General features: G+C 40.8%; 1 protein-coding gene across 2 annotated transcripts in view; it reads left to right on the forward strand.

Moving 5' to 3' along the window:
* Positions 1–6,944: 6,944 nt before the first annotated feature.
* REV1 (REV1 DNA directed polymerase) overlaps positions 6,945–27,410 on the forward strand; it is a 50,655-nt gene continuing 30,189 nt past the window's right edge. Inside the window, exons 1-6 of one of the 2 annotated variants that reach the window (XM_056861764.1) lie at positions 6,945–7,094; positions 15,265–15,328; positions 15,855–15,987; positions 19,207–19,375; positions 22,648–22,797; positions 26,433–27,130. In XM_056861764.1, the coding sequence (XP_056717742.1) occupies positions 7,078–7,094; positions 15,265–15,328; positions 15,855–15,987; positions 19,207–19,375; positions 22,648–22,797; positions 26,433–27,130 (1,231 nt within the window). In that variant the 5' untranslated portion in view covers positions 6,945–7,077. The remainder of the gene's footprint in view (positions 7,095–15,264; positions 15,329–15,854; positions 15,988–19,206; positions 19,376–22,647; positions 22,798–26,432; positions 27,131–27,410) is intronic. The other variant, XM_056861765.1, reaches the window with a different exon arrangement.

Consider the following 27,410-nt stretch of genomic DNA (forward strand, 5'->3'; position numbering starts at 1 on the left):
CCCGACTGTCTGAATCGATAGAGACTAGGCAGACACCGCTCTTATTTCAACTGGCAGCCTTCCCCATAAGGATGGGTAATTTACAGTGGGTACCCGTGTTAGTCTGTCTGCAGTAGTAGAAAAGAGCAAGAGTCCAGTAGCACCTTAAAGACTAACAAAAATATTTTCTGGCAGGGTATGAGCTTTCATGAGCCACAGCTCACTTCTTCAGATACAGCTAGAATGAATTCACTCTCCTCTACTTAAAGACAGATGGATTCACATTCTAGCTGTATCTGAGGAAGTGAGCTGTGGCTCACGAAAGCTCATACCCTGCCAGAAAATATTTTTGTTAGTCTTTAAGGTGCTACTGGACTCTTGCTCTTTTCTACCATAAGGATGGGGGCAGCCAGAAACCATTCTTGCACCGGCAGCCTAAGAGCTTTACCTCCATTAGGGAGGGAAGAGACAAAAACATGCCTGTGAGGGTCTTCACGTTTGCCCGGGTTCATATATGTCTATAATGCAATTGAAGGGGGGGAGAGTCAGCCTCTAGGTATTTGTTTACGCACGCATGTGGAAAGCACCACGCGTACGCAGGCTCTTGTGCCTATGAGTTGGACACACTCACCAGGCGCGGTATAGCACTGTGCATCTGATTGTATGCCAGAGAGGCTTCCGTGTGTCCGACTCATGGCGACCCTATGAATGAAAGTCCCCCAAAGGTGTGTGTGTGTGTAAGTGCCGTCAAGTCGCTGCCGACTCATGGCGATACTATGAATGAAAGTCCTCCAAAATGTCCTATCTTTGACAGCCTTGTTCAGATCTTGCAAATTGAAGGCTCTGGCTTCCTTTATTGAGTCAATCCATCTCTCGTTGGGTCTTCCTCTTTTCCCGCTGCCCTCCACTTTTCCTACCATGACTGTCTTTCCCAGTGACTCTTGTTGTCTCATGACGTGACCAAAATACGACAGCCTCAGTTTAGTCATTTTAGCTTCTAGGGTCAGTTCAGGCTTGATTTGATCTATAACCCACTGATTTGTCACGGAATCCGTAACACTCTCCTCCAACACCACATTTCAAAGGAATCTATTTTCTTCCCCCAAAGGTAGCTGCACCGAAAATATGCGCGCCTGTAGGACGCGTGTGGGAATTAAGCCCGTGCACGAAAAACACCGCGCGGCTCAAAAGCCCCTTCGCTTCTGTCTATGGCGGAGTGCGCCGCGACTCGCTTGGCTCGTGTCTGTGCAGCAAGGCCAATCCACGCGCGCTGCTGCCGGGCTCCGAAAAAGCAGGCGCCATGCCCGAAGTCGGCGCGATAGGAACGAAGCGAGCAACAGGGCTATTCCTAGCTTGCAGTTCGCCGGAGTTGCACTAGGGCCCCCGAGCACGCGTGTGTATCTATAGCCATCTTGTCTATATATAGCACTCGCTCAGCGCTGCGGCGGCGGGGCTATCCCTCCTCCACCCCCACCCCTTTCTGCTGCCGTGATTGACGCGAGCGGCGCTCTCCGCCCCTCAGCAACAGCGACGCCCACTCTCTCCCTCCAGAGGGCGCTCGAGAGGCGGTTCCCCGCCGCCTCTAAAGAGTCCGCCGCAGCCCGCAGAGCTCGGAGGGGGGGGGGGAGAGACATTTTTAAAAAGACACACACACAAAATAATTCACAGTGGGTAGCCGTGTTAGTCTGTCTGCAGTAGTAGACCTTAAAGACTACTTAAAGACTACCTTAAAGGTCTACTGCTGTCTGCAGTAGTAGACCTTAAAGACAGTGGCACCTTAAAGACTAACAAAAAATATTTTCCGGCAGGGTGTGAGCTTTCGTGAGCCACAGCTCACTTCTTCAGATACAGCTTAGCATGTGAATCCATCTGTCTTTAAGTATAGTATAGAAAGATGTAGAAAAGGGCAAGAGTCCAGCAGCATCTTAAAGACTAACAAAAATATTTTCTGGCAGGGTTACGAGCTTTTGTGAGCCACGGCTCAATTCTTCAGATACAGTTTAGCATGTGAATCCATCTGTCTTTAAGTATAGTATAGAGAAGTATAGTATATAAGTACTCTCCTATACTTAAAGACAGATGTAGAAAAGGGCAAGAGTCCAGCAGAACCTTAAAGACTAACAAAAATATTTCCTGGCAGGGTGTGAGCTTTTGTGAGCCACAGCTCACTTCTTCAGATACAGCTAGAATGTGAATCCATCTGTCTTTAAGTAGAGGAGAGTGAATTCAGACAAGCATTAGTATGTAAATGTTAACAGTATGTCAATGTGAGTAGCAGGCGTGATGGGATGAGGTGTGGCCTGCAGAAGAGTCTGTGATGTCCAGGGGAGAGACGGGTGTGGAGAAATCAGCATTGGTCATGAGCCATGAATTCAAGGTCTTTATTCAGCCCAGGTACATGCATTGTCTGAAGAAGTGAGCTGTGGCTCACGAAACCTGCCAGAAAATATTTCTGTTAGTCTTTAAGGTGCTACTGGACTCTTGCTCTTTTCTACTACTGCAAACAGACTAACACGGCTACCCACGGTGAATTAAAAATATTTTCTGGCAGGGTATGAGCTTTCGTGAGCCACCGCTCACTTCTTCAGATCTGAAGAAGTGAGCTGTGGCTCACGAAAGCTCATACCCTGCCAGAAAATATTTCTGTTAGTCTTTAAGTGCTACTGGACTCTTGCCCTTTTCTACTACACACAAAATAAGGGAGGGTTGTCCTCCCTTCACCAGACGTCACGTGAGGTCAGGAAGCGGGTTTTGGTATGTGTGTGTATGTGTAATATATATATGTGTGTGTGTGATATATACTTACGCTCTCGCCGGCGGTGACCGCCGTTGGCCGCGCGACTTCGTTGGTGGCGCGCGCCGCTAGAGGGCGCCGCCTCAGGGCAAAAAGACGTCTGGCTGGCTGAGAGCGAGAGTTGTCTATCGAGTGGGGGGAGGCAGGCAACGGCGGTTGGTGGCGCGAGACTTCCCGCGCGCGCCTTCAGTGACGCGGCGTTCTGAAGGGAGGGAAGTGGGGGGCGGGGAGGAGGAGGAGGAGTGGTGAGGGGCAGGCGGGCAGGCAGGCAGGCAGGCAGGCGGGAGCGGTGCAGCCGCGTCGGGGGCCGCGTGACGGGGACGCGATGTGAAAGCTCCTTCCGCACGGCCCGCCAGGGCGGACGGCGGTGACGGCAGGTGAGAGCGCGCCGGCGGCTCCCCCCCCTCCCCCCCGGGGCCAAGAGGACCACTCGAGCCCGCCGCCTGCGCGTGAGCCGCGCCAGGGGAGGCCCCGCAGCGGTGCCGGCCGGGCCCGAGGCTCCCTCTCCCGCCCGCCACCCGCGGCGGCGCTGCCGGGGCGTTATGTAACACGAGGCGGCTGGTCAGGGGGGCTTGGGCGAGGGCTGGGGGGGAGGCGTGAGGGTTGTCACATGGGGCCCGCCGCCGCCGCCGCCGCCTCAGACACAACACGCTCACGACCCAGTCGGAGAGGCGGAGGCCGGCGCTCCTGCGCACGGGAACGGCCTCCTGAAAAGGTAGCCGAGTTGTGCTTTGCTGCTGTCCTTAGTTCCGGACAGCCGTCTGCACCCAGGGCACGTTCAGGAAACCATGGCGGTTTGTGCAGTTTTCCATCACTGCAGCTGCACGCAGCGTCTTCTCATTGCTCGCCTGTAAACTATATAGACTCCGAGCAGAGGTGGGCAGTTGGGTTATGTTGCTTAAAGAAGGGGCGCGGAGAGAGAAAGAGAGAGAGATCTGTGTGTGTGTGTGTGTGTGTGTGTGTATATATATATATGTGTGTGTGTGTATGTGTATATGTATATATATATCTGTGTGTGTATGTGTATATGTATATATATATATCTGTGTGTATGTGTATATGTATATATGTATGTATATATGTGTGTGTGTGTGTGTGTATATATATACATATATATATTTATATATATATAAAAAATAAACGACGATCAGGGAAGTATGACTGTTATATATGTATGTATGTGTATATGTCTATATATGTATGTATGTGTATACGTATATATGTATATATATGTGTGTGTATACATATATATATATACACATATATATATTTATATATATATAAAAAATAAACGACGATCAGGGAAGTATGACTGTTTCTGAGGGTCTTCTTCCTCACCCCTTCCTCACCCCTTCTTCCACCACCCCTTTTATTTTGAAGTTATAGTAGTCCAGCCTGTTGTAAAATAAAGGGCACTATTAAAAATGGAGTGGGGAGAAAAGAAAAATGGTCACTGTCATAATATGTTTGATGCAAGTAAGGTTGCATATTCTCCCCCCCCCCCCATCTTGACATTGTATTAAGTAATTGAGCGGGCAGATTATTCCTTTGGGGTTTTATTGGATTAATCTTTACATTTTTAGGCATAAGTCACTGCTTCTCACTTTTGTTATCACATTTCAGTTTTGTAGCTTTAAGAGGAAAATAGTGATCTCTCATACTAATTATGCTGCCCCAAATGTATAGTACAAAAAGGTCAGGGAGAGGTCTGGGTACATTTCTCTATTCACTTTATCAATACTAGCTGATAGAGGTTGTAGCTAGACAAGGTCTCTGTAATAGCTCTGTTAAATTCAAGATAATTAGTACCATACACGAAATCTCTTTAAAACATCTCATTTGCCATCTTGACTCCCTTGTACTGTCAACTTTTTTCATACACTGGCCTTTTCTTTTATTTGTGTAATAGTGGCCTACATCTTACCAGCTTAATTCACATCATAATGTATGTTCTCGTGGTGATTACTAGAGAAGTCTCTTAATGAAAACCTTTCTCTCCTTATTTGAGAATAATTTAGGATTCTTCACTATTTTTATCTGTTGAAACATGTCCACTCATGTAGCAACAAGTAGGACTTTCCATGTGTAGTTATTTGGGTTTTTTTGCTGAGCAGGTTTTCAGCTTGTTCCAAAGCACAATTACTTGGAAATCCGATTGAATACTTTTTAGTAAATATACTTTAGATTCAAGCCTTTACAACTCTATCAAATTTATCCAGAAGCAGGGTGGATTTGATTTAAATCAAATGGATTTAAATCCTGATTTAAATCATTATTCAGTAAGACTAGATTTAAATCATGGGTTTCTACATAAAGATTTGTGGGGTATTCGGCTCAAAAGGTTTCACTTTCATTTTTACTCCTTGCCCCTTCCTCACACTTAGCTCCTTGTGCAGATAGAGCTATTCCACTCCAAACAATCCTATTCATTGAACATCTTGAAATTTAGCACTTAAGAGGTAAGGGATTGATTCTGTGTGCATAGATTTGCGAAGGAACAATGGGATTAAGGACTTTTTCTCAACTGAAGAAGTGAGCTGTGGCTGACGAAAGCTCATACCCTGCCAGAAATTTTGTTAGTCTTTAAAGCGCTATTGGACTCTTGTTCTTTTCTGCTGCTACAGACAGACTAACACGGCTACCCATCATGATTTATTTCAGCTGTGTTATAACCATTCTATTTAGACATAAACTTGTATATGTCCAAAAAGTAAAGCTACATTTAAAGATTAGCTACATGCTACGATTTGAAATGGCAATGTGGAGTGGGTTTGCAAATCATAGTTCACACTAACTATGATTAAATATATGTGTGTGTGTAAAGTGCCTTCAAGTCGCAGCCGACTTATGGCGACCCCTTTTGGGGTTTTCATGGCAAGAGGCTAACAGGTGGTTTGCCAGTGCCTGCCTCTGCACAGCAACCCTAGTATTCCTTGGTGGTCTCCCATCCAAATACTAACCAGAGCTGACCCTGCTTAGCTTCTGAGATCTGACGAGATCAGGCTCGCCTGGGCCATCCAGGTCAGTTAGCACCAAGCAAACTAAGGTTAAGAGTGTTTTTTCATCTTTCCAGTCTCTCTCCTTGAAAGAATATAAATTACTCTCGTCATTGTTTAATATAAATTACTCTCATAGTTGAGTTTACTTACCTTGCCAAATAACTATCTTAAGGGCAAAACATACAACAAATCTGTGTCCATTGTTTTTTACTGTAGAATTTTTTCTCTCAAAATGCTAGTTGTAACCTGAGGGACAAAGGCACGAGCACAGAAACAAACTCTATGTGTGTTTGTGAGTTGGTTATGCATGGACATTTTTTTTAGTTTACCTTTTGTTCTTTCTCTTCTAGTGAGCTAGTAATCTTTGATGTGGGTTTAATACTGGTGGGATATTTGGGGGATGGGGGAGAACTTGCTCCGTCCTTGACATGGATAAAAGAAATTTAGTTTTTTTCTTTTGAAAGGGAATTTTTTTTATTTTTAATGGGGATGGCACTGCATAGAAAATTAATTTGGCATAATAAATTAAAATTGAATTGATTTTGGGTGAGATCTGTGTTGGAAACTAACTGGTTTGTTATCTGTAAAATGGATGCTATAACGCTTCTCAAAAGTGGGGCTAAAGGGCTGGTTCTTGTGTATGGGCTAAATCCCCAGCTCTGCCTTTTATCCAGTTTGTTGTCTTTTCCAAGTCACCTGTATATGTCTCATCCACTGCTCTATTTGCAATGGTAGCCAGGCAAATGCCTCTGGGAACCTAAAAGCAGGACTTCAGGTAGTACTTTTCCTCTGTTGTTTCCAGCATTGGATATTCAGAGAGAGATGTGTGTTGGTTGTATGAGTCTTGTCATGCACGAGAGAGAAACTTTTATGTTGTCATCTATCAGGCTTTGCCATCATGTTCCCCATTTCTAAAACAAATGTTTTCTAGAATTCCTTCTTCCTTGCTCACATAATGCGTGTCATATGTGCCATGTACAGTTTGTGGCTTGGCTCACTTTCTTGAAGTATCTACTTGCCATATTGGTTATTTTCTGATTATAGCAGAGTTGTACTTGGGTTGTATTTGTCAGTGGGGTCTGGTATCATTTATGAATAGTATTGCTTGGTGCCATGGGACTTGGAATACTGCAATAGTTGTTCACTTTTTGATATATAGAGTGTTTCTGTCTCTTGGCCCACAGGGCTTGGACCTGCCAGGCTCTGCTGGTTGAAGTGGCTCAGCAGGATGCTTGGACTTGTAACACCTGCACTTATGGGGAGGCATCAGCTACCACTGAATATGAACCAGGGTTAAGGCAACAAATGATGCTAAGCCATGGGTAAGCATTATATCTACACTGATCAGTAGTATCATGCACTGTGCACGAATAATAAAAATAATTATAGTAGAAAAGGAAAATAAGTGGTGTGTGTGTGAGAAGTGCCGTCAAGTCTCTTCCGACTCATGGCGACCCTATGAATCAATGTCCTCCAAAGTGTCCTATCCTCAACAGCCTTGCTCAGAACCTGCAAATTGAGGGCCGTGGCTTCCTTTATAGAGGCAATCCATCTTGGGTCTTCCTCTTTTTCTGCTGCCTTCAGCTTTTCCTAGCATGATTGTCTTTTCCAGTTACTCTTGTCTTCTCATAATGTGGCCAAAATATGACAGCCTCAGTTTAGTCATTTTAGCTTCTAGGGTCAGTTCAGGCTTGATTTGATCTAAAAACCACTGATTTGTTTTTTTGGTGGTCCAGGGTATCCGGAAAACTCTCCTCCAACACCACATTTCAAAGGAATCTACTTTCTTCCTATCAGATTTCTTAATTGTCCATGAATTAACCTGATCTTGGTCCCCCTTTTAGATGCACACCTTAATGTGGTGAGGGGGTTTGTGTGTGTCAGCGGAGCTGGGAGCAATATCGTATGGGGGCTAGACTCTGACAAGAGACTAGACTTCCAGCACAGTCACTCAAGACGGAATGGCCACAGCTGAGACACCAGACGAAAATGCGTTCACCCACTTTCAGGGATCAATGGCCACATCAGCAGAAGAGAACAGGCAGTTCCAATGGTAACGAGGGAAGAGGAATCCTTGAAGGTTAGATACTGGGCAGCAGCAGTAGTGGAAGGTGACATTGGCGGAGGATCTTTCGTAGACAACGGCAGTGCCACTACAGCTAACTCTGGTTAGTACTGCGCAGATGAAGGCAATGTTAAACCACTTCTGACCAACCTTTACCTTGAAAACCCTATGATGAGACAATCCAAAATGAAAAAAGATATAGTGCTGGAAGATGAGACCCCCAGGTCAGAAGGCACTCATACAGCTACTGGGAAAGAGTGGAGGACAAGTACGAGTAGCTTTTGCAATAGGAAAGAGTAAATAGGAAAGGCAAGTGAAGATCTGACTAAGCATAGTATAACTTTGTCTGTGTGCTGTTGAGCTACAAATCAAATCCTTTGTTTGAACCTTGCTATATGCGTATATAGCTATATGCCTTGGGCTAGTCACGTGCTCTCAACCTCAACCCTGGCAAGTATTTGGATGGAAAACCTCCAAGGGGTGTGATGTGGAGGCAGGCAGTGGCAAACCACCTCTGAAGTCTCGCCTTGAAAACCCTATGGGGTCGTCTTAAGTCAGCTGTAATATGACAGCAAAAAAATGCTGTAGGTCAGCCACTCTTTGTCTCGGTGTCCTCAACCCATTTGCATTAGGGTACTGATAGATGTGTCCATAGTACTGTGTGAAGCTATTTAAAGTAGTATTTTTGAAAGTGTCTAATAATTTAAGTATAAATGTATATGCATTTATTATTCTTTATTATTATTCTATAAATGTAGTGGCATTTATTATTCTTTAATAATAGTAGGCTGACAAACACTTTAGTATGTAACAAATTTGACTACTGCATTGGATTATAGCTAATACAGTAACAAACTACTTTTTTTCTTCTGGAAAATGGAAAGTCCCTATAAATGCTGCATTAACACTGAGGGGCCCAGCAACATTGTGGCACTCTATCAGATAGGAAGTCAAAAGCTGGCATTATTTAAAGAGCACTATTATATTACTTAGAAGCTAACTGAACTCTTCTCGTGTTGATTCTTTTGACTCCAAGAACTAAAACACACAGAACAGAACTGTTCTTGTTACCCAACGTAATGGTTTCAGAATAAATCAATTAACTCACCACTGATAAAGGCAGAACTAGGTGATATGCTTGTAAATATTTTGAAGCTCAGATATTAAATTGTAGGATTGCTGTATTTAATTGCTGATAACAATAAATTTGCACTAGATGTACTGTTAGGCTGGCATGAGTCTGTTCAAATGTCACCAGATGTAGAATCTGTAAGCCTCAAGAAACCCCAAATTACATAAATATTTTTGTTTTGGACTTTTGCAAGTTGAAATGGCTGACTAGACCTAGGTGAGATTTGGCTTTCATATTTAGGGGAAGAAAAAGGTTTTAAACATCATGGCTCTTATGAGGAGAAAATTTCTGATTGTGAAAACAATACTAGAGGCTGATGTGGGCCAGGTCTCTTCCAAGGATGGATCCCCTTCGGGGGTGCAGAGTTCTTTGTTGCTTGCCAGAGCAAAAGTTAAAGTCCTTCTGGATCAGGGCAGGAGTTATATATACTGTCCAATGAGAACTTCTTCATGTGTTATGGTTTCCAATTCTACATGCACTGATACAATCGGTACTGAAGTTGGGGAAAAGTTGGGGTCCTTCTAACACTTACAGAGTGTAATACATACAGTTATATGATAACCTTGTGAGTCAGCGTTTAAATCCAATGATGCTTTACAGGAAGCTTCTGTAAGAGGCTTCAGTGTTCATAGTCAAATTATGCTTTGCATGGTTGCTGGTATCTCAAGCTTTCTTGTCATACTTCCTGCACTGCGCACCTCCAGTGTAAATGTTCTCCAATTCTTTCTCTTTTTAGGATGCCAGGGCTTTTGGATATTACTAAAAAAAATCCCATATGTTGCAAAAACTCAAATTTTTGAACAATGCTAATACTCATTGTTCATGCTTCATTCTAACTTTAAGCATGTAATGTGTGTTTGCATTTTGGATGCACAGACTAAACAACCCACTATAATGGAAAAGTGAAAAAAGCTGCTACTGCTTTTAGGAGACAGATGGGTCGTGGTCTTGTGAAATAGTTTGGGAACAGAGAAACTGCAGCTGTCTTATAAGGAACGTTCCTTTAGGCACACAGTACGGCTATGAAAAAGGGCTTTATAGAAATGATGGGTAGTTCAACAAGGGAAGGTTTTTGTTTATATGCTATTTCCCATGTTTAGAAAGATGTGCCAGTAGGTAATTTTGAAAATGATGTCTGATCAGGGTTGATGTGATTTAAATCAAATCGATTTAAATCACTAGTCAATAAGACTAGATTTAAATCATGGTTTTCCTCATGAAGACTCATTCTTGCTGGTATAATCTTAATATTTACAACAGATGAAGGTTTCATTTATAGAATAATAACTTTTCAGATTGATTTTTAGTTATATCAAAAATTAATGATTTGGTTATCCTATTAGAAATACATAGATAGATAATTATGAAATTATTATCTCAGGCCACCAGGTCTTGCATTTCTTTGTCGTAGTGTTTGCATTTTGCATGCCTGCATGCCTTACCCACAGGTAGAGGAACTTCATTAAAATATTCCCAAACTGGGGTCTCTTTTACAGGCTGCAGCCATTATAGATTTTCTTCTCCAGGGACAGAATAATATGATAAACATCAGGCTATACACACAAAGATCCCAAGACTTGTGGAGTGTTCTGCTCAAACGGTTTCACTTTTATTTTTACTGCTTGCCCCTCCCTCCTCACATGGGCAGCCCATTTCTGAGGGGAAGGGCTCCGCTGGTGACTGAAGGCAGGGTAGCTATGCTGCCTTCAAAGGAGGTTTTGTCCCCCCCCCCCCCGACCGAAACTTTCCCCTTCCCGCAAAAACCTATGCAACTGCTTCGTAGGGTTGCACGGGGATACACCACCTAAAAGGGTGACGTATCTCGGGGAAAGGACATTCCCGGCCTAAAGGATGGGGACGACAGCGCATAGGAGTGCGCTATCTGGATGCCGGTGCCAGAGGCTGTGCCGGCGTCCTTGAGCAGCGCTGCCATGGACGGCGTAAGTGGCACAGGCGCCAGCACGGGGCCTGAATGCTGGCGCAGCCCCTTCCTGGCCTACAAAGGACTTTTGTCCTTCAGGCTCAGGAATGGGCTTTTAGCTCCTTGTGCAGATCTATTCCATTCCAAACAATCTTCTATTCATTGAACGTCTGGAAACTTAGCACTTAAGAGGTATGGGGTTGATTCTGTGTACATAGGTTTGCAAAGGAACAGGGATTAAGGTCTTCTCAACTCTGTATGTTTATTTTATGATATTTTACTGTGAAAAAATGGAGGCATGTTATCTCTGCAGACCCAAATTCACAGTTTTGAGAACTGCAAAACCAAGCATCTGTGATAATATCTTCTAGATAGAAAAATTGCCAAAATAATCCTACAGAAACCTATGGAACAGCATGACATTGTGAATGGATTAACGGAATTCATTTACCCAAAAAATTAAACATTGCGTGAATATACAGCCTCATGCTGCATAATTAAAAACTAATCCTTATTTCATGATGAATAACCTTTGGACTATAATATCTCTTAAATAGAAAACTATTTAAACTATCTTTAGATGGTTTTTTTTTAAAATGCTCTTTGAGGAAAATCTAACTTAAATTTTTAAATTCAGATTCAAAATTTTAAAATCTGATTTTTAATTTAAAAAAACATTGATTTTTATCCACCCTTTGTCTGATGTCAACATTCAGTTTAGAGCATCATCTAAATTAGGAAAAATAAACTCTTGCTCATAGGTCAGATTATATTTCAGCAGTGTACGAATGCTAGGGTTAGTATCAAGCCATGTAAAGGCCCTAAAAATTTTTTGACCCTTGCTTAACACTTCCTTTGTATCCAAGTGTAGAATTGCCAGAATGTCTATTAGAGTGCTTTGATACGGAATCTAAAAAGATGAGGTGGCACTGTATGGTAATTTTTGGAGAGAGGGCCAGATAGAACGGATAGAATAATTTAAGAGATCAGAAGTCTTGTGGGGGGGGGGGAACTGAGATTGGTACACATGGAGATTGTGAAGTAGCAGTCATGGAAAATAAGGGTAGGTAGAGGTGGTAAAGACAAGGATAATGTATTGTGTGCACATGGAAATGGGAATTCATTGTAGGCATGTAAAGAAAGGCACCAGGTAGTCTGAGTGATGGGTTAATTTCGGTTCAGAAAGTCCCCTCTGGGAGAAGGGACTAAGGGCTGATAAGGAGCTATCCTCTGAAAAAAAGTTGTAGTACTCTAGGTGGGAAATGACCAGATGTGTGATTTCAAGTTTTAGCAGAAGGGTCAAAGAGGATTTTTGCTATGCAGTACACAAAAAGTGGCATAACTCATGGCAAAATTAATATGAAAATCAAAGGAAATAGAGAAATTGATCCTATCAGTGTGGATGGGAGTGCTATTGATTGTCACCGAGTGTAATTGAGGGTAGCAGGGCTTGGAATGAAATATGAACTCCTCAGTTTTTTATATTCCCTAATTGCATCAGGCAGTTAGCAGCAGAGCCATGAACAAAATAAGTACGAAGTGGATTCATGGGCCCTTCACAGTGTTGCCAGGGCAGCTGTTAGCTCTAACCATCATACCAAACATTTTGTGAACAGTCCAGCAGCATGGGACCACACCTGTTTGGGTATATATTTAGTTTCTACAAGATTTCTGTGGGAAACTAAAGGGAAGTGTCAAATAGAATAATAACAATATTGGACAAAGGTGATACAGGTTAAGTATCCCTTATCTGGACTGCTTGGGACCAGAAGTATTTCAGATCTTTCCGTATTTTGGAATATTTGCATATACATAATGAGATATCTTGGAGATGGAACCCAAGTCTAACATGAAATTCATTTATGTTTTATATACGTTTTATATATACTTTATACATATAGCCTGAATGTAATTTTCGACAATATTTTTAATGATTTTGTGTATATTGAACCATCAGAAAGTAAATTGGTGTGCTGCTGAGGGCCTGTGAGTAATGCCTGCATGCTGGCTCAAACAGTCTGATTTTCGCGTCAGTCTGGATATCGGATGTCTGGATAACGGATACTCAACCTGTATAGTGTGTTGAGATACACTGAGAGGACTCTATTTTCACATCCTTCAGTCTGATTTACCTTGCAGAGATATATAAATACAATTAAAATAAAAATTATGCATACTTTGAATAATAGTAGAAACACCGGATTACCAAATATAAATTGCTATGATTGTGAGAGAACAGGGCAGTTTGTTTTGGTTATTGTAGAGTACATTATATGAAAAATGACAGTCATGAGATGGAGCTCTTCATTATCCAATGTGAGTAGCAGATTGTAAATCTGCATTAGAGTAACTGAGAACATCAGTATTATGTGCTGACTTCATGTTTATGCTGCTCAGATTACTTGACTTCATAGGAGATGAATATCAGGCAGGTTGTGGCATGACTGACACTTTTTTGTTAAAGTCCCCTGGAGGAAATAATAATTGACCTACTTTCCAGTTGTAACAGAAAAAGTTTGGTTTCTAGTGAAGTGATAAAGGAAATAAGGCAGTTATTGGTAGCTGATTGTTTGGTGGACAGTTGTATCCTGAAATGCATGTGATAATTACATAAATTGATTAGAAGACTTCAAAATTCTGTTCTTTAAGGGTGATTCTATAGATAACTAAATTTTCTTTCTGTTTCAGTTCTTAGCAGACATTGAGAGTCTGTGTTTTTTTTTTAATCTTGAGAAAGGGAAATTTTTCTTATTTATTACTAGTTACAGATATTATTTACTGAAATAATTTTGGAAATACTTTTTAAAAGTGTTAAAATCATCAGAAAAAGGCCAATTTAAGTCATTAACTGAAATAAACATTTTTCATTATTATTTGGATACTTCCTAAATGAAAATGCATACTTTAAGTATAGCCTTGGTCAGTATTCTGCATGGCTTTTCTAAGCATTATATAAATCACAGCCAGGACAGCAGTACCTTAGATCAGGGGTGTCGAACTCATTTGTTAGGAGGGCCAGATATGACATAAATGTCACTTGGTCGGGCCAGGCCATGTGCACATAAATAAATAAATACCATAAAATGTAATGCCAGATACTGGAGATACAAACTTTACAAAAGACACAGGCAAAGTCAATTAATGATATTGTTTTTTACTTAAAACACGAACAAGTTTACAACAATAACTTTCTTACAGTATTTTCTTTTATTTAACAGTCTTATTGTTATTTTGTAAAGTATGTTTGTATTTTAAGTAAAAAATAAAAAATAAATAACATGAATTGACTTTGCAGGTGTCTTCTATGAAGTTTGTATCTCTAGTCTTTGCCATTAATTTTGTAAAAAAATAAATAAACGGGGGGGGGCTGCCTTGGCTGGCAGACCTGCAGCGGGCTCACCAGCCCATATCTGGATGGGGGGCTCGCCAGCCCACATTGTACTTGGAGGGGGGTGGCTGCCTTGGCTGGCAGGCCCGCAGCAAACTCGCCAGCCCAGATCTGGACTAGGGGAGGGCTGGCTGCCTTGACTGGTGAGCCTGCAGCCCTCTCCCAGTCCAGAAAGACAAGGAGAAAGAGAAGAGAGAGAGAAATAAAGAGACAGAAAGAGAGAGACAGAAAGAGTGAAACAGATAGGAGAGGGGGAGGGAGGGAAAGGAAGGAAGGCAGGAAGGAAGGGAGAAGGAAAGTGAGGGAGGGAGAGAAAGAGAGAGAGAAAGGGAGGGAGAGAGAGAAGGAGGGAGGGAGAGAAAGAGAAAGAAATGGAGGGAGGGGGAGAAAGAAGAGGGAGGAAGAGAGGTGGGGCACCCCCACCTGCCCTAGGTTCCCTCTCAGGGTTTGAGTGACAGGAAGTACTAAAGTGCTCCATGGTGCTCTTGGGCAGTGCATTGGGAAACACCGATATAGAATGTGCTTGTCTGTCAGCTTAAACATACTTCTGAACTACTTCAAGCAGAGGTTCATGGCCCCTTGTGCATATAGCAGATGAGACAGCAGTGAGAGTAGGATGTTGAACAAAACAATATTGCTGGGACAGAGGACACCTTTCTTGTTTTGCCATTGCTTTGGTCTCCTTCAGCCCTTTAACACCAACATATTTGCTACTGTTTTGGTACAGCACAACCAAGCGAGAGACTTTGGAAAGATGTTGCCAGCATATTACTAAGTAACATCTAGGAAGTTTTCTCAAAAATATTGTGCTTATGTTTGAGTTAAATCATTGTGCAAAGCTAGTGGGCACATCAGTTGGACTACCATGGAAAGACATAATGGTGTGTTTGTAGCTCCTTCACTTATTTCTGGAGGTACAATTTCAAATGTAACAATGCAAATCTGAAATAAACCCTTGTGTGTGTTTTTTCCTCCCTAGTTAAAAGCCTCATTATGAAGCCAGGTGGATGGAGAAAACGAGCCAGTGAGAGAGATGGCTGGGGGACATGGGTATGTTCAAAATGTAAAATTTTCGATAGAAAGTATTTACAAATGTAATTCTTTGAAGATTTAATGGTTGTTGTTTTTTAATGGATGAGTAGATCTAACAAATAGATTTCTTTAACTTATTTGCTTTATTTTCACCTGTATGTTATCTATACATTGAAGGCTGTACTATGTTTCCTTTGGCTTGGAAAATTGCTACGTTGATCTTTGTATGTGTTTGTGTATGTGCGTTTCAGAAGTAGCTTAGATTGACCATCCATTACTTACAAAATGCTCATGTGATTATTCAGTATAAGACGTGTACGAGTGGATTGCCAAACAAAACTAAATCTATTAACAGTTCAATTATGACTGGAGTTACAGTCTTCTAAGCTCATTGAGGTCAAATGGGTGCAACTCTGCTTAGTATTGCATTGTAATTTTAATGGCAGGATGCACTTTGATCTTATCTATAGCTATACACAGTCTAGTCAAAGTGAGTATTGACTAAGTTTTTAATATCCAAAAATGTATTTTATTTAAAACCAAGGGAGGATATATGTCTGCCAAGGTACAAAAACTGGAAGATCAGTTCCGTTCAGAGGCAGCTGTACAACATCAGAAAGATGGAATTTCATCTAGTATCTTCAGTGGAGTAGCCATCTATGTCAATGGCTTTACAGGTGATAATTTTATTCTTTTAAACTATTCATATTCCCTCAGAAAGGCAGATAGGCCAGTGATAGAGCTGGGTTGTAGGGGAGGGGCAGAGCTTCAACCTCCTTCTTATTGTAGCCTTAACTTTCTGTTGGGTGTGGTTGCTAGCCAAGCTGCTTCTTACTTTGCTGACCCACGTTGTGAACTGAATTCACATACATACATAGTGTGTTCTGATGTGTACGCTCAGTTCATTGTGGCAGATGGCAACCAGTGAACTGAAAGCATGTTGCAAAATGCTAATTTTGAGCTGCACTCAATTCACACTTTTTCTTGTTCATTCTGGGAAGTTGAAGAATGAATTGGGATTCGGTTAGGAGAAAATTCCTTTACTTGCTGATTGGTCTGAAGGACCAGGCCCATCCCTCTTTCCCAGTGGTGGAAGCCTACTTGCATTAGTGCATACTGAGGGCTCTGACTGGAGAAAATATTTAAGTCCTCTTTAGAAATTCAGTTTTGTCTAATTATTTTTTTGCTTTGTTCAATTTTATTTTAAGTAACTACTTCAGTATTTTAAGAACTTGGATTATGTGAACAATCCTAAAGTTTCATATATCGGTTTGTTTGTACAACAGATTCTTGTACAGTGTGGTGTAGTGGTTAAGAACGGCGGACTCTGATCTGGAGAACTGGGTTTGATTCCCTGTTCCTCTGCATGAAACCTGCTGAGGGACCTTGGGCTAGTCACAGTTCTCTCCGAGCTCTCTCAGCCCCACCTACCTCACACGTTGCCTGTTGTGGGGGGGGGGGTTGTAAGTCGCTTTAAGACTCCTTACGGTAGAGAAAAGTGGGGTATAAAACCAACTGTTCTTCTTCTTGTCTAACATTAAGAATATTGATATTTTCGCTTTTGAGACACTGACCTGGTTTTATTAATTAATATGCTTCAGCAGATATTTCAAAATCTTATATCTTTGGAATGATTTGCCCATCACTTATGCTGCAAAAAAGTCTTGATTAACACAACAATAAGAACAAAAACTTCCAACAAGACAGTTCCATTTCCGGAGTATTTTGAGTCACAGGTTAGAGCAGAATGGGAAAAACCTATGGCCAATAGGCAGTTTCCTCTCAGGATCAAAAATGTTTATAACCTGACTCCCCACGCAGTGGACCTTTTACAAGTCCCCCGCTGGATGCCCTAGTAGCAGCCTTATCAGACCTTGTGTCTGAATATGGCACGGGCACCATTAAGGACCCCTTGGGGAGAAGGGCTGACTTCGCAGCTGAAAAAGCGCATGAGTCAGGGGTGCTCTCTGTCCAGGCATTGGCAACAGCAATTCTTTTGCCAGGGCTGTTGTAGTGTGGTCCAGAAAGTTGGTTCAGCTAATGCAACCTAAAAATAAGAGAGCAGCTGAAGGAGCCAGCAGGATACTTAAAGCAGTTACATTTTTGGCTGATGCCACCGTAGATTCATTTATCTTTACCTCTAGAGCAGTGTCCGCTACTGTGGCCATTAGGAGATTGCTCTGGTTAAGGGCTTGGCCTGCGGATTACCACTCCAAATCAGTAGTGATGTCTTACCCCCCTCAAGGGGCTCATCTATTTGGAGACAAATTGGACAGGATTTTAGTAGAAACTAAAGACAAAAAGAAAGCCATGCCCTGTCATGTGAGGAAGGACGATAGATCCTCTTTGTTCTGTTCCTTTCACACCTTTCACACCCTGCCTCAGCTGAGAATGGACCAGAGACAAGGGTCATGGAGCTTGGGTAGGGGTTCCTTTTGTCGAGGGGGCACTATCACAAACCAAATCAGTTCCACCAGAGCAGAGCAGACCAGGGGGCGCCTTCAAACCTTTGCTCCCCAGTGGATCCTGTCAACATCAGATCAATGGGTCCAACAGGTGGTGACGATTGCTTACCAGTTAGAGTTCGTCAGGGTTCCTCCAGATCGCTTCGTCCAGTCTCCAAGATCGAGCAGACCAGAAAAGCATGAAAGGACCTTGGTGGCAATTCAACATCTGCTGCAGATAAGAGCCATAGAGCCAGTATCCACAGAAAAAAGGTACTCAGGTATTCTGTCTTCTTGACTGTGCCAAAGAAAAACGGAGACTGGCGAGCAATTCTGGACCTGAAATATGTAAACATTTATATGGCAGAAGCATTTTCGAATGGAAATACTCCGATCCATAATAGAAGCCGTGCGTCCAGAGGCATTTATGGCATCAGTAGACCTGAAAGAGGCTTATCTCCATATATCCATTCACGAATCACATCAATGTCTACGTTTGTCAGGCATTACCATTTGAACACTTTTGCATCTGCAGATGCAGCCTTTGGAAGTTGACTCCTTCAACAGGTGGTGGAAGACGCTTAACCCACCCTAACAAAATTATAGCTCTTGAAGATCCCAATGATCAAGATGCCCTCCTTCTCAGAGCAGGAATGGAACCTTGATTACTTACCTTGAAGGTTCCTTCTGCTCTGAGGAAGGAGGGCATCTTGCCCACCCTGGGTGAAGATGGAGCAACAGCAAACAAAACAAAAAAAAATAGAGAGAGAGAGAGAGAGAGAGAGAGAGAGAGAAAAGGAACAGAAGAAGATTCAAGCAAGCATGTTATTCAATAAGCAAGAAGACAGAGAGAACATTGTTCCTTGTTATATCTCTACATTTGTTCTCAGTTTTCCTACTACAGTTACAGTTATCTTGTCTCTTACCTGTTATAGTTATATTAGATAGTTCATTTGTATCAGAGTTAGCTTGGGAATTCGTCAAACTGAACACCAGGCGATTTCAGCTGAGGAGACAGGAAGGGGAAGTTCAATCCTGCCTCCCTGAGCAACCAGTAGGAATCACCCAATGATCAAGATGCCCCCTTCCTCACAGCAGAAGGAACCTTGTTAGTATTTATTATTATTTTTAAATATATATACTTTGCCTTTCTCTTGGTTCAAGGCAGTCTAAAATATGAAAGAAATCAGTGGCAGATTTTAAAAAAGTGTTATCTTGATCTTCAGTATCTTAGGAAAGCGCCTCTGTTGAGATTTTAGCAATATACATTTTTAAATGTAATTAATTGGTGAAAAGACAGAGCATTAACTAAAATTCTATTATTGATTGACAGCCCTACTCTTAAGTGGCTATTTTAGTAAAATCAGACTAGAACCAATTCTTGTAGTAGAAAACAGCTTACTCAAGTGTGTGCATCATGTTTCAGTGTTGTGTGTTGTAAATCTATTTCAGATCCTTCAGCTGATGATCTAAGAAGGCTAATGATGTTGCATGGAGGGCAGTATCATGTATATTATTCTAGATCCAAAACAACGCACATTATTGCAACAAATCTTCCAAATGCCAAAATAAAAGAACTCAAAGGGGAAAAAGTAGTTCGACCAGAATGGATAACAGAAAGGTACTTACAGGATTATGATGATGATTAAAATGTTGTAAAATTGAGAACTGATAAGATCTAACAATATTTTGAAATATTGTTCTATAACATGTTAAACTTATTTAAAGTTTTCTGTTAAATACTGTGGTATCATGTTCACATAAAATGTTTAATATCCCATAGTTCTGTGAATGTACTGATGAACTCTAGTGGGAAATGAGTGTAAAATATTGAAGGGTAGTCTGTGAAGTGAATAGCAAGGTCAGCTTCAATCAGTAAAACTCAGACAGTTGAGTAACAATGTGGCTGATGAAATTAAATTAATTCTAAAACTAAGATGCGAGGTACATGGGCAGAAATGATTAAAATCTCATTGATAAGCATTTAATTTTGCAAATGTTTCTGAGTTTGTGATGGATAGTTTACTTCGGTGTGGAAATTAAAAGCAATGTTTAATTTTTCCGGAAATATTGTTGGCTGTGTTTGTAATACACAGATTTGGATTTATAAAGCAAATAATTCGCTACCCAAGAAAATAAATTTACTTTATCACTGTTATACCTCTCAGGTGTTAAACGTTACTGGGTTATTTGAATTCTTAGAATATAACATTTGTTTTACTGAAATGATATGTGGATTGTACTGGACAATTCTAGAAAACAAATGATCTGTAGTTGTGACTATCCCCATTGTAACAGATCTGATTACACCATTCCCATAGAAACCTGACCACATAACTGCTAACAAGTTCTTGTTTTTCTAATTGGGTAATGTGATCTTACTGTAGTTCTCTTAATTGCAGCATGTACCGGCTTTTGATCCTTTGCCAAGCCTCTTGTTAGTGTACAGATTGAAGTTAGATGGGAAATACATCATAAAGAGTATTGCTCTGATTTGCCAGCACATTTCCCTAGACCATGTGTGGTTATATCCCTCTTCTGCATAACAGGGACTTGGCTGCTTATATTGCAGTAGAACCCCTCAGAGAACATACTGGTGATCCAGAAGGGAGATGTGAAAGTTGTGTCATTTGAAACCATTACCCCAAGATTTAACAACATCGGTCAAATATCAGACAAGAAGGTTCAGCTAGATTAATTCTCTAGGTCATAAAAACTACAATAATACTATAGCAATATTTTTGAAATACATTTAAATCAAGAAAAACTATTAACCTATAGTGTTATAGGATAAAGTCTTCAACCTTTCCCCATCCATCCCTGACTTGCAGAAAAATACCAACAGTTGCTCTCTCTAGTTAGTTGAACCTTGTTCATTTTGTATACCACTCTTCAAATTTAATTGGACTTGATTTTATTAAGGAATAGTTCAAGAGTTGTATATGAAAATCTGAAACGGTTGATTTGATTATCTAATTTTATTGCATTCAATTTCTTTTCTTAGCAGTTTGGGTCAGGATTCAGAGAACTGTACAATTAACCTTGGATTCCTAAAGAGGCTCTGCGTTTGTTTTTCAGATAGGGCTTTAACCACCACTTTTAAACTCAAACCACTTTGAGCAAGCCACTTTTAAAACTCAAGCCGATTAAGGGCTTTTCCACATGGGTCTTTTGCGTTGGTTCTGGCCCCATACTGCTTCAGTTTAACTCCTGATTTCTGCATGCATTTTTGTGCCTTTTGTTTTCACTTCAGTTTGTGGGGGGGGGGGTCCCTTTGTTTTCCAGTTCTTTTGAGATCACTTTTACCCCAGTGTTTTTCTGGAAGTTGATTTTGAGTCAGCTTTTTCCTCATGCATAATGTTTCTGTTGGTTTTCTTTGTCCTGCCCCCTCTCATCCACCTCCTGCCAACTTTTTGATGATTGGACTGTTGTGATCGAACCACTCACTCTCCCCCTACCCTGAAGACAAGTGGGTTTTTTTCTTTTTAAAAACAGCCTTAAAATATCGACATATCGCTAGAGCATTGTAACAGTAGGCTTAGCATGTTCTCTGAATGCCTAGCTTTCATTTTAAAAGAATGTCTCTAGGCCCCTCCCTTTCAGAGATATGCTTTTCCCCTTATATCTCCATGATATTTTTTAATAATGAAAGCTGGGAATTCAGAGAACTTGCTAAGTCTATTGTTACAATGATCTAGTGATAGATCAATATTTCAATGCCTTTCTTTGAAAGGAGGGGGGCTGTGACGCCACTGATGACAAGAGCTGTGGTTCAGTGGTAGAGCATCTGCTTGGCATGCAGAAGGTTCCAGGTTCCGTCCCCAGCATCTCCAGTTAAAGGGACCAGTCAAGTAGGTGATGTGAAAGACCTCTGCCTGAGACCTTGGAGAGCCGCTGCTGGTCTAAGTAGATAATACTGATTTTGATGGACAAAGGTCTGATTCAGTGTAGGGCAGCTTCATGTGCGTTCCCTTGAAAATGCTCATTATTAGAAGGCATGTGCGGAAGCAAATTAACTGACTTCACCAATGCAGAGGGAGGGCAGTTGTGTGGAAGAACCATGCCCAAACCAATTACAATGCTTGGGGATTGGCAATCAGGAGTAAGTTGAGCATGCAGAAAAGCCCTAAGATATGGCATCGAGTAATTTGTTGTGCAAACTGATTATGCCTAAGTCCTTGGGTGCTCTTAAAGTAGCTCTTTGGATCCCTACCTTAGAAATTTTAATTTTCAATGTATTTACAATGTATTAGTAATTATTATATATAAAATCAGTTTGAAAATGAAGCAATTGGAAAGAAACAAGGTAGCTTTCAACGTAGAATAGATTGGAACCTACATCCCTTATGGGGGATGGGCACTTTAGACTGCAGTGTGAATGGGGAAATGAGGAAGTCCTGCTTCCCTGCTTAGGATTTAGACGGGATCTAAAGGAATGCAGGGTCTCTAAATAAATTAATGAAAGTACTATTGAACACAGGAGCCCTGTAGCGCAGTGTGGTAAGCTGCAGTACTGCAATCCAAGCTCTGCTCACGACCTAAGTTTGATCCCAATGGAAGGTGGTTTCAGGTAGTGGGCTCAAGGTTGACTCAGCCTTCCATCCTTCTGAGGTCAGTAAAATGAGTACCCAGCTTGCTGGGGGTAAAGGGAAGATGACTGGGGAAAGCACTGGCAAATCACCCCATAAACAAAGTCTTTCTAGTAAACGTTGGGATGTGACGTCAACCCATGGGTCAGGAATGACCCGGTGCTTGCACAGGGGACCTTTGCCTTTTACCTTTTTATTATTGAACACAGACCATTTTCCCATTTAATATTGTAAGGTCAGAATTGAGTATATGTTAAAAATCTTGTGTTGAAATCTTTGATAAACTAAACATATTTTGTTCTAGCATAAAAGCTGGGCGTCTCCTTTCACACATTCCATATCAGCTTTACACAAAGCAGTCAAGTATTCAGAAAGGCCTCTGTTTCAATACTGTATGCAAACCTGAAGATCCTATTCCAGGACCTAGCAATATCTCTGTAGAGCTCAACAGGGTGTAAGTATCTAATCTTGATTTTCTAATTCAGTCTGTTGGCAGTTGACCAGTTCTTATGATTTCTAATGACTATGTTATGTTAACTTTATGTTCAAAAACATCTTGTTCTGGATTACATTCAGGATAGAAATTCTTATTTGATAGATAGATCGATAGATCGATCTTAGCCAGATAAAACAAGATAAACTTATTTAGTAATTTTTAGTTTTTAGCTTGTAGTCTGAAAAAAAATGTATATTCAAATTAATTTAATAATGAAGTCTTCCAAGTTAGAATAATGCTTTGAATTCTAATTTTTTGCCAGTATAAATTGCAGGTTCTGTCCTACTATGTCATTAATGTGCTATAGCGATAATATGTTGGTATCAAGTACTAAGCATCTCTGTGTAGATCTTTTGAAACCAAAAAGCAGTTAGGATTAATTGCTGTTCAGCATGCTAGCTAAGCTGTTCCTCTCAAAACTGTGCCCTGTCTTACAGAGGTAAGGTAGGTGGTAATTATAAACAGGACTTTCTCAGTTGTGGCAAATCACATCTGCAATATCCTCGCTATTGAGGAGGGCCTGTAGCCCACTCAGCTGTCATTTATGTATGAGACCAAAATTGTCTCTTGTCCCAGTTTTATCTGTTTGTTTATATATTAGTTCTATGTCATCATTTTTAGCTGATTATTTTATGGCCTGCATACTGTTGTTTCATGGCCACTGTTTTCAATTCCTGCAATAATGTATTGTTGTTTTTATGCTACACCCCCTTCGTGGGGATTTTTTCAACAATTTTATGGCCTGTTTTTATAATTTGGTGTGTTATGGTTTTATTGGTTTTTTCCTTGTTAGCCACCTCGAGCAGGTCTCTGGATACATTAAATAGTCTTTCTCTCTGCCTCTTCCTCTTTCTTTGCCACTTAGGAGTATTGTGATACTTTTTTGCTATCTTGTGTCCATGTTGGCTTTCCAACATAGACATATCACTTCACAGTAAAGCACTGGCATGATTTCTGCTTGTGGCCTTTTGGAATGCTACATGTCTTGACCTTAATCTGACATAAGAGCAATTCTTCTTGATCACGTGCACTTAATTTTATTCCACTGCGATTCATGCTGTCAGGAAGGTGAACAGTGTTTCACACTAATTATGCTATGGTTTCTGCACACTTGGAAAACTTCCCTGATATGTAGAAAAATACTACTTCATAAATTTTAAAAAGCAGCAGCCTTTCAAATAGCCTGATAAGTGAGCATGTTTACTGCATTCCAAAAGACATAGTGTATTAAGGGTAATTGACTGTCAAAGAAAGAGGGGGAGAAGATAGGCCTGCTTATGCTCCATAGAGCTTATAGAATCCTGGAGAGCATGCAATGTGAATCCCCTGCCTACCAACTCACCTGTACAGGAGGAGGAGGAGGAGGAAATAAACATGGTCAGATTCAGGACTCGATAAGCTGTTTGCTGCTCATCTGGCCCCAAACCTCAGCATTCAGTGCTATATCACAATTTTGCTGAAGTATTACAATGTTGGGACAAGGTGAGCAGGAAGTGTCTCAACTATTCCCTAAACTCAACAGTATTGAAATTTTGGAGGAGCTCTTTCCAGTGTTTATCTCCCACAATTCCTCATACGCAACCAATTGGTACCCTCAAAACAAAATTTGTGGTCAAGTACCGTACCACAGGGGAATGAAACAGTATCATCTATAAATGAAGTAGGGGGTTCTGCATACTTGGGAGACACACTATGTATGCAAAAATACTAATTTGCAAATTTTAAAAGGACTTTCCCCAAGATAGAAAAACTGAGCATACTTGGTGCTCTCCAGGAGGCATGCATTATTGAAGGCAATTAAAATCAGTTAAAAGGGGGGGATTGCAAAGGAGAATTTGTTCAAGCCACTGACAGTTTAAAGTATCCTGAAAGGGATTTTCCCAGTTCACACTTTTGTAAAATTATTCTAGAAGAACACACACCTACACAATTTATAGATACAAGTTTTTTTGTGTAATGCCTTACTGCTGTCCATTTGCTCTCAGTGCCCACTGTTACTCATTGACATCCACGCACCAGTGATAACACAAATTTGCACTATTATACTCTCACACACTCATACACATCATTGTCAGATACAAAATGGACCTTATTGGGAGTGCACGCCTGTGGTCTATTCATATCCATGTAACATTTAGTAGTAGGCTAAATAGTAGGCTGCCTAGGGTTCACCCATTTTGGCTTGGGTAGACACTAGTTTTTACCTGTGCTTGCCTTCAGCCCCTTTCCCAAACCATGTGGCAGGAGTTGGGGGAGAAGTTAGGATTTGCCTCATTCACTCTGTAGCTTGTAAAAGATGAATCGGGCTATGAACAAGTGAGATCATCAGGGTTGGGAATGTTCGTGTTCGGTGTTCTTACCGCAAGACCAAGTGCAGCTGGAGTACATTTATATATTTGGGCAACCCCTCCCTCCCAGTTTCCCAGCTAATTATGGTTATTGTTATTCTTGCCCCAATTTAACTCAGATCTCAGTCTTCTCAAAACATTGACATTGTTTGCAAACCTGTTTCTAACTGTGGTGGGTAGGGGGATACTAGCAGTAACCCTTTTAGAATTTCCCAATTAATTGGCTTGCAGATTGTATGTCAGAAGGTTAGTTACCGTCCAATTTGATATTTCCTTTAAATTACTTTCTCTGGGAGTATCTTGATTCTTCAACATTCCAAGGAGCAACAGACATTTGAAGTACCTTTAGTGTTGTCTCTTTTTGAGATGAAGGTTTTGTATTTGTAAATGTTAATTTATTGTAATAGGTCACACTTGTAATAGGTCACACTTCTTGACTTACTATAAAAAAACCTGAAAACATTTGACTTGATAAAGCATGTGAGGGGCAAGAGCATAGCCCACCATACTGACATTTGAATGGCGGCAGTGTCTTCACGGCAGCCATGAGGACACCGTGACATCTAATTTGGCTCTCTCTTTTTTTAAATAATTTTTTATTGATTTTTAACATAAAAAACAAACATATAAAACATATAAAAACAAACAACAAAGAAAAAATTAATAATAAAAAGAAAATACAAAAGAGTATCATTTTGTACCAGTTGCAACATTCATAATTTTATAATTATAGCAAACCAAAACGATACCCCTTCAACCCTTCACCCACCAAAAAAAGTGATCCATCACCCGACTTCCGTAGAAGTGTCTGACAGTTTTGAAAGTAAAAAACATTTACCTTAAAATATAAAGATATTAAACCTTATATCTATAACTCACTAATTAAATTATTAAAGTCCATTTTTGCCAATTGTCCCTCCCCCCCAAAAAAAATCTAATTTGGCTCTCAAGCTCCACATTACACATAATTAGGCTAGACTTGCATTTAAAAGCTCAGTCTGTTGTTGCCATGTGTTTGGCCAAATATGACTTAGAAATTCTTAACTTGGGCATGCACAATGTAATTGTGCAATGTAATTTCCTGTCAAGTTGGTTTATGGTTCTGAAAACTACAATATAATTAAAACGGAGAGGGAGAGAGACGCCTAGTAAGTACTCTAATGGCTGATTTATCTCAAAAATGAAAAATGGAGTGCAAGTGCCTTTTTCTAACATAGCATTTTGATAAGTGTTCTTTGTTTTTAGAAATAGTCTAGTAAAAAAATATGAAGCGGAGAATGAAATCAAAGCCAATGGAATGAGAAAATGGAACAAAGAATGGGAGACTGAAGAAACAGGATTCTTGGAAGACCTCTTTCCTCGGAGAAAACAGAATGGAATTCACCATAGAGACAGCACTGCCATTTTTAATGGACACGTTCATAGTTCTAACAGTGCCTTAAAGACACAGGATAGTTTGGTGCGCTCTGGCCACAAGGTTGCGAGTAGACTGTCTCCAGGCCCTGTGCAGGAGGAAGAAAGGAAAGAGAAAGCTGACTTCAGAGACTGCTCTGTGCAGCATTTGCAACAAAGCAACAAAAATACAGAACTTTTACGGGATGCGCATAGGACTACAAGTAGTTCATCATTTTCATCTTTGCACAGTAATATTAAAATAAATGGTGCTCATCATTCTACTGTTCAGGGGCCTTCAAGCACAAAAAGCACTATTTCTGTACCTGCTCCAAGTAAGGCGGTTTCTTCACCTCTATCCAAATCCTCTAATAGCAATTTCATTTCTGACTTCTATTCTCATTCAAGACTTCATCATATATCTACCTGGAAGTGTGAATTTACAGAGTTTGTTAACACCTTACAGAGACAGAACAGTGGAATCTTCCCAGGAAGAGAAAAGTTGAAAAAGTTGAAAGCAGGGCAGTCTGCAGTTAAGAAAGCTGATACAGGTAACTGTTTAAGGTTATATGAAAAGACATCATTGCATTGAAAAAGGAAGAAGGGTGCAGACACTAATACAGGAAGTATATGGGACATACTTTTAGTGAAGGAACATGGCATGTATACCTTTACTTAGGCTTATTTGAAGGAAATAGGTCTAAACCTTTGATTGAGGTTCCAGGGGAGACTGGCATAGACAGGCCACCTGAAATGTCCTTCAGGTACTACTTACCTCTCCCTTGTAAACTGTAACCCAATCACTTTGTAAGAAGAGGCGTTTCTGAGGTA

Source organism: Euleptes europaea, chromosome 16 (assembly GCF_029931775.1).
Source record: "Euleptes europaea isolate rEulEur1 chromosome 16, rEulEur1.hap1, whole genome shotgun sequence".
NCBI lineage: Eukaryota > Metazoa > Chordata > Lepidosauria > Squamata > Sphaerodactylidae > Euleptes > Euleptes europaea.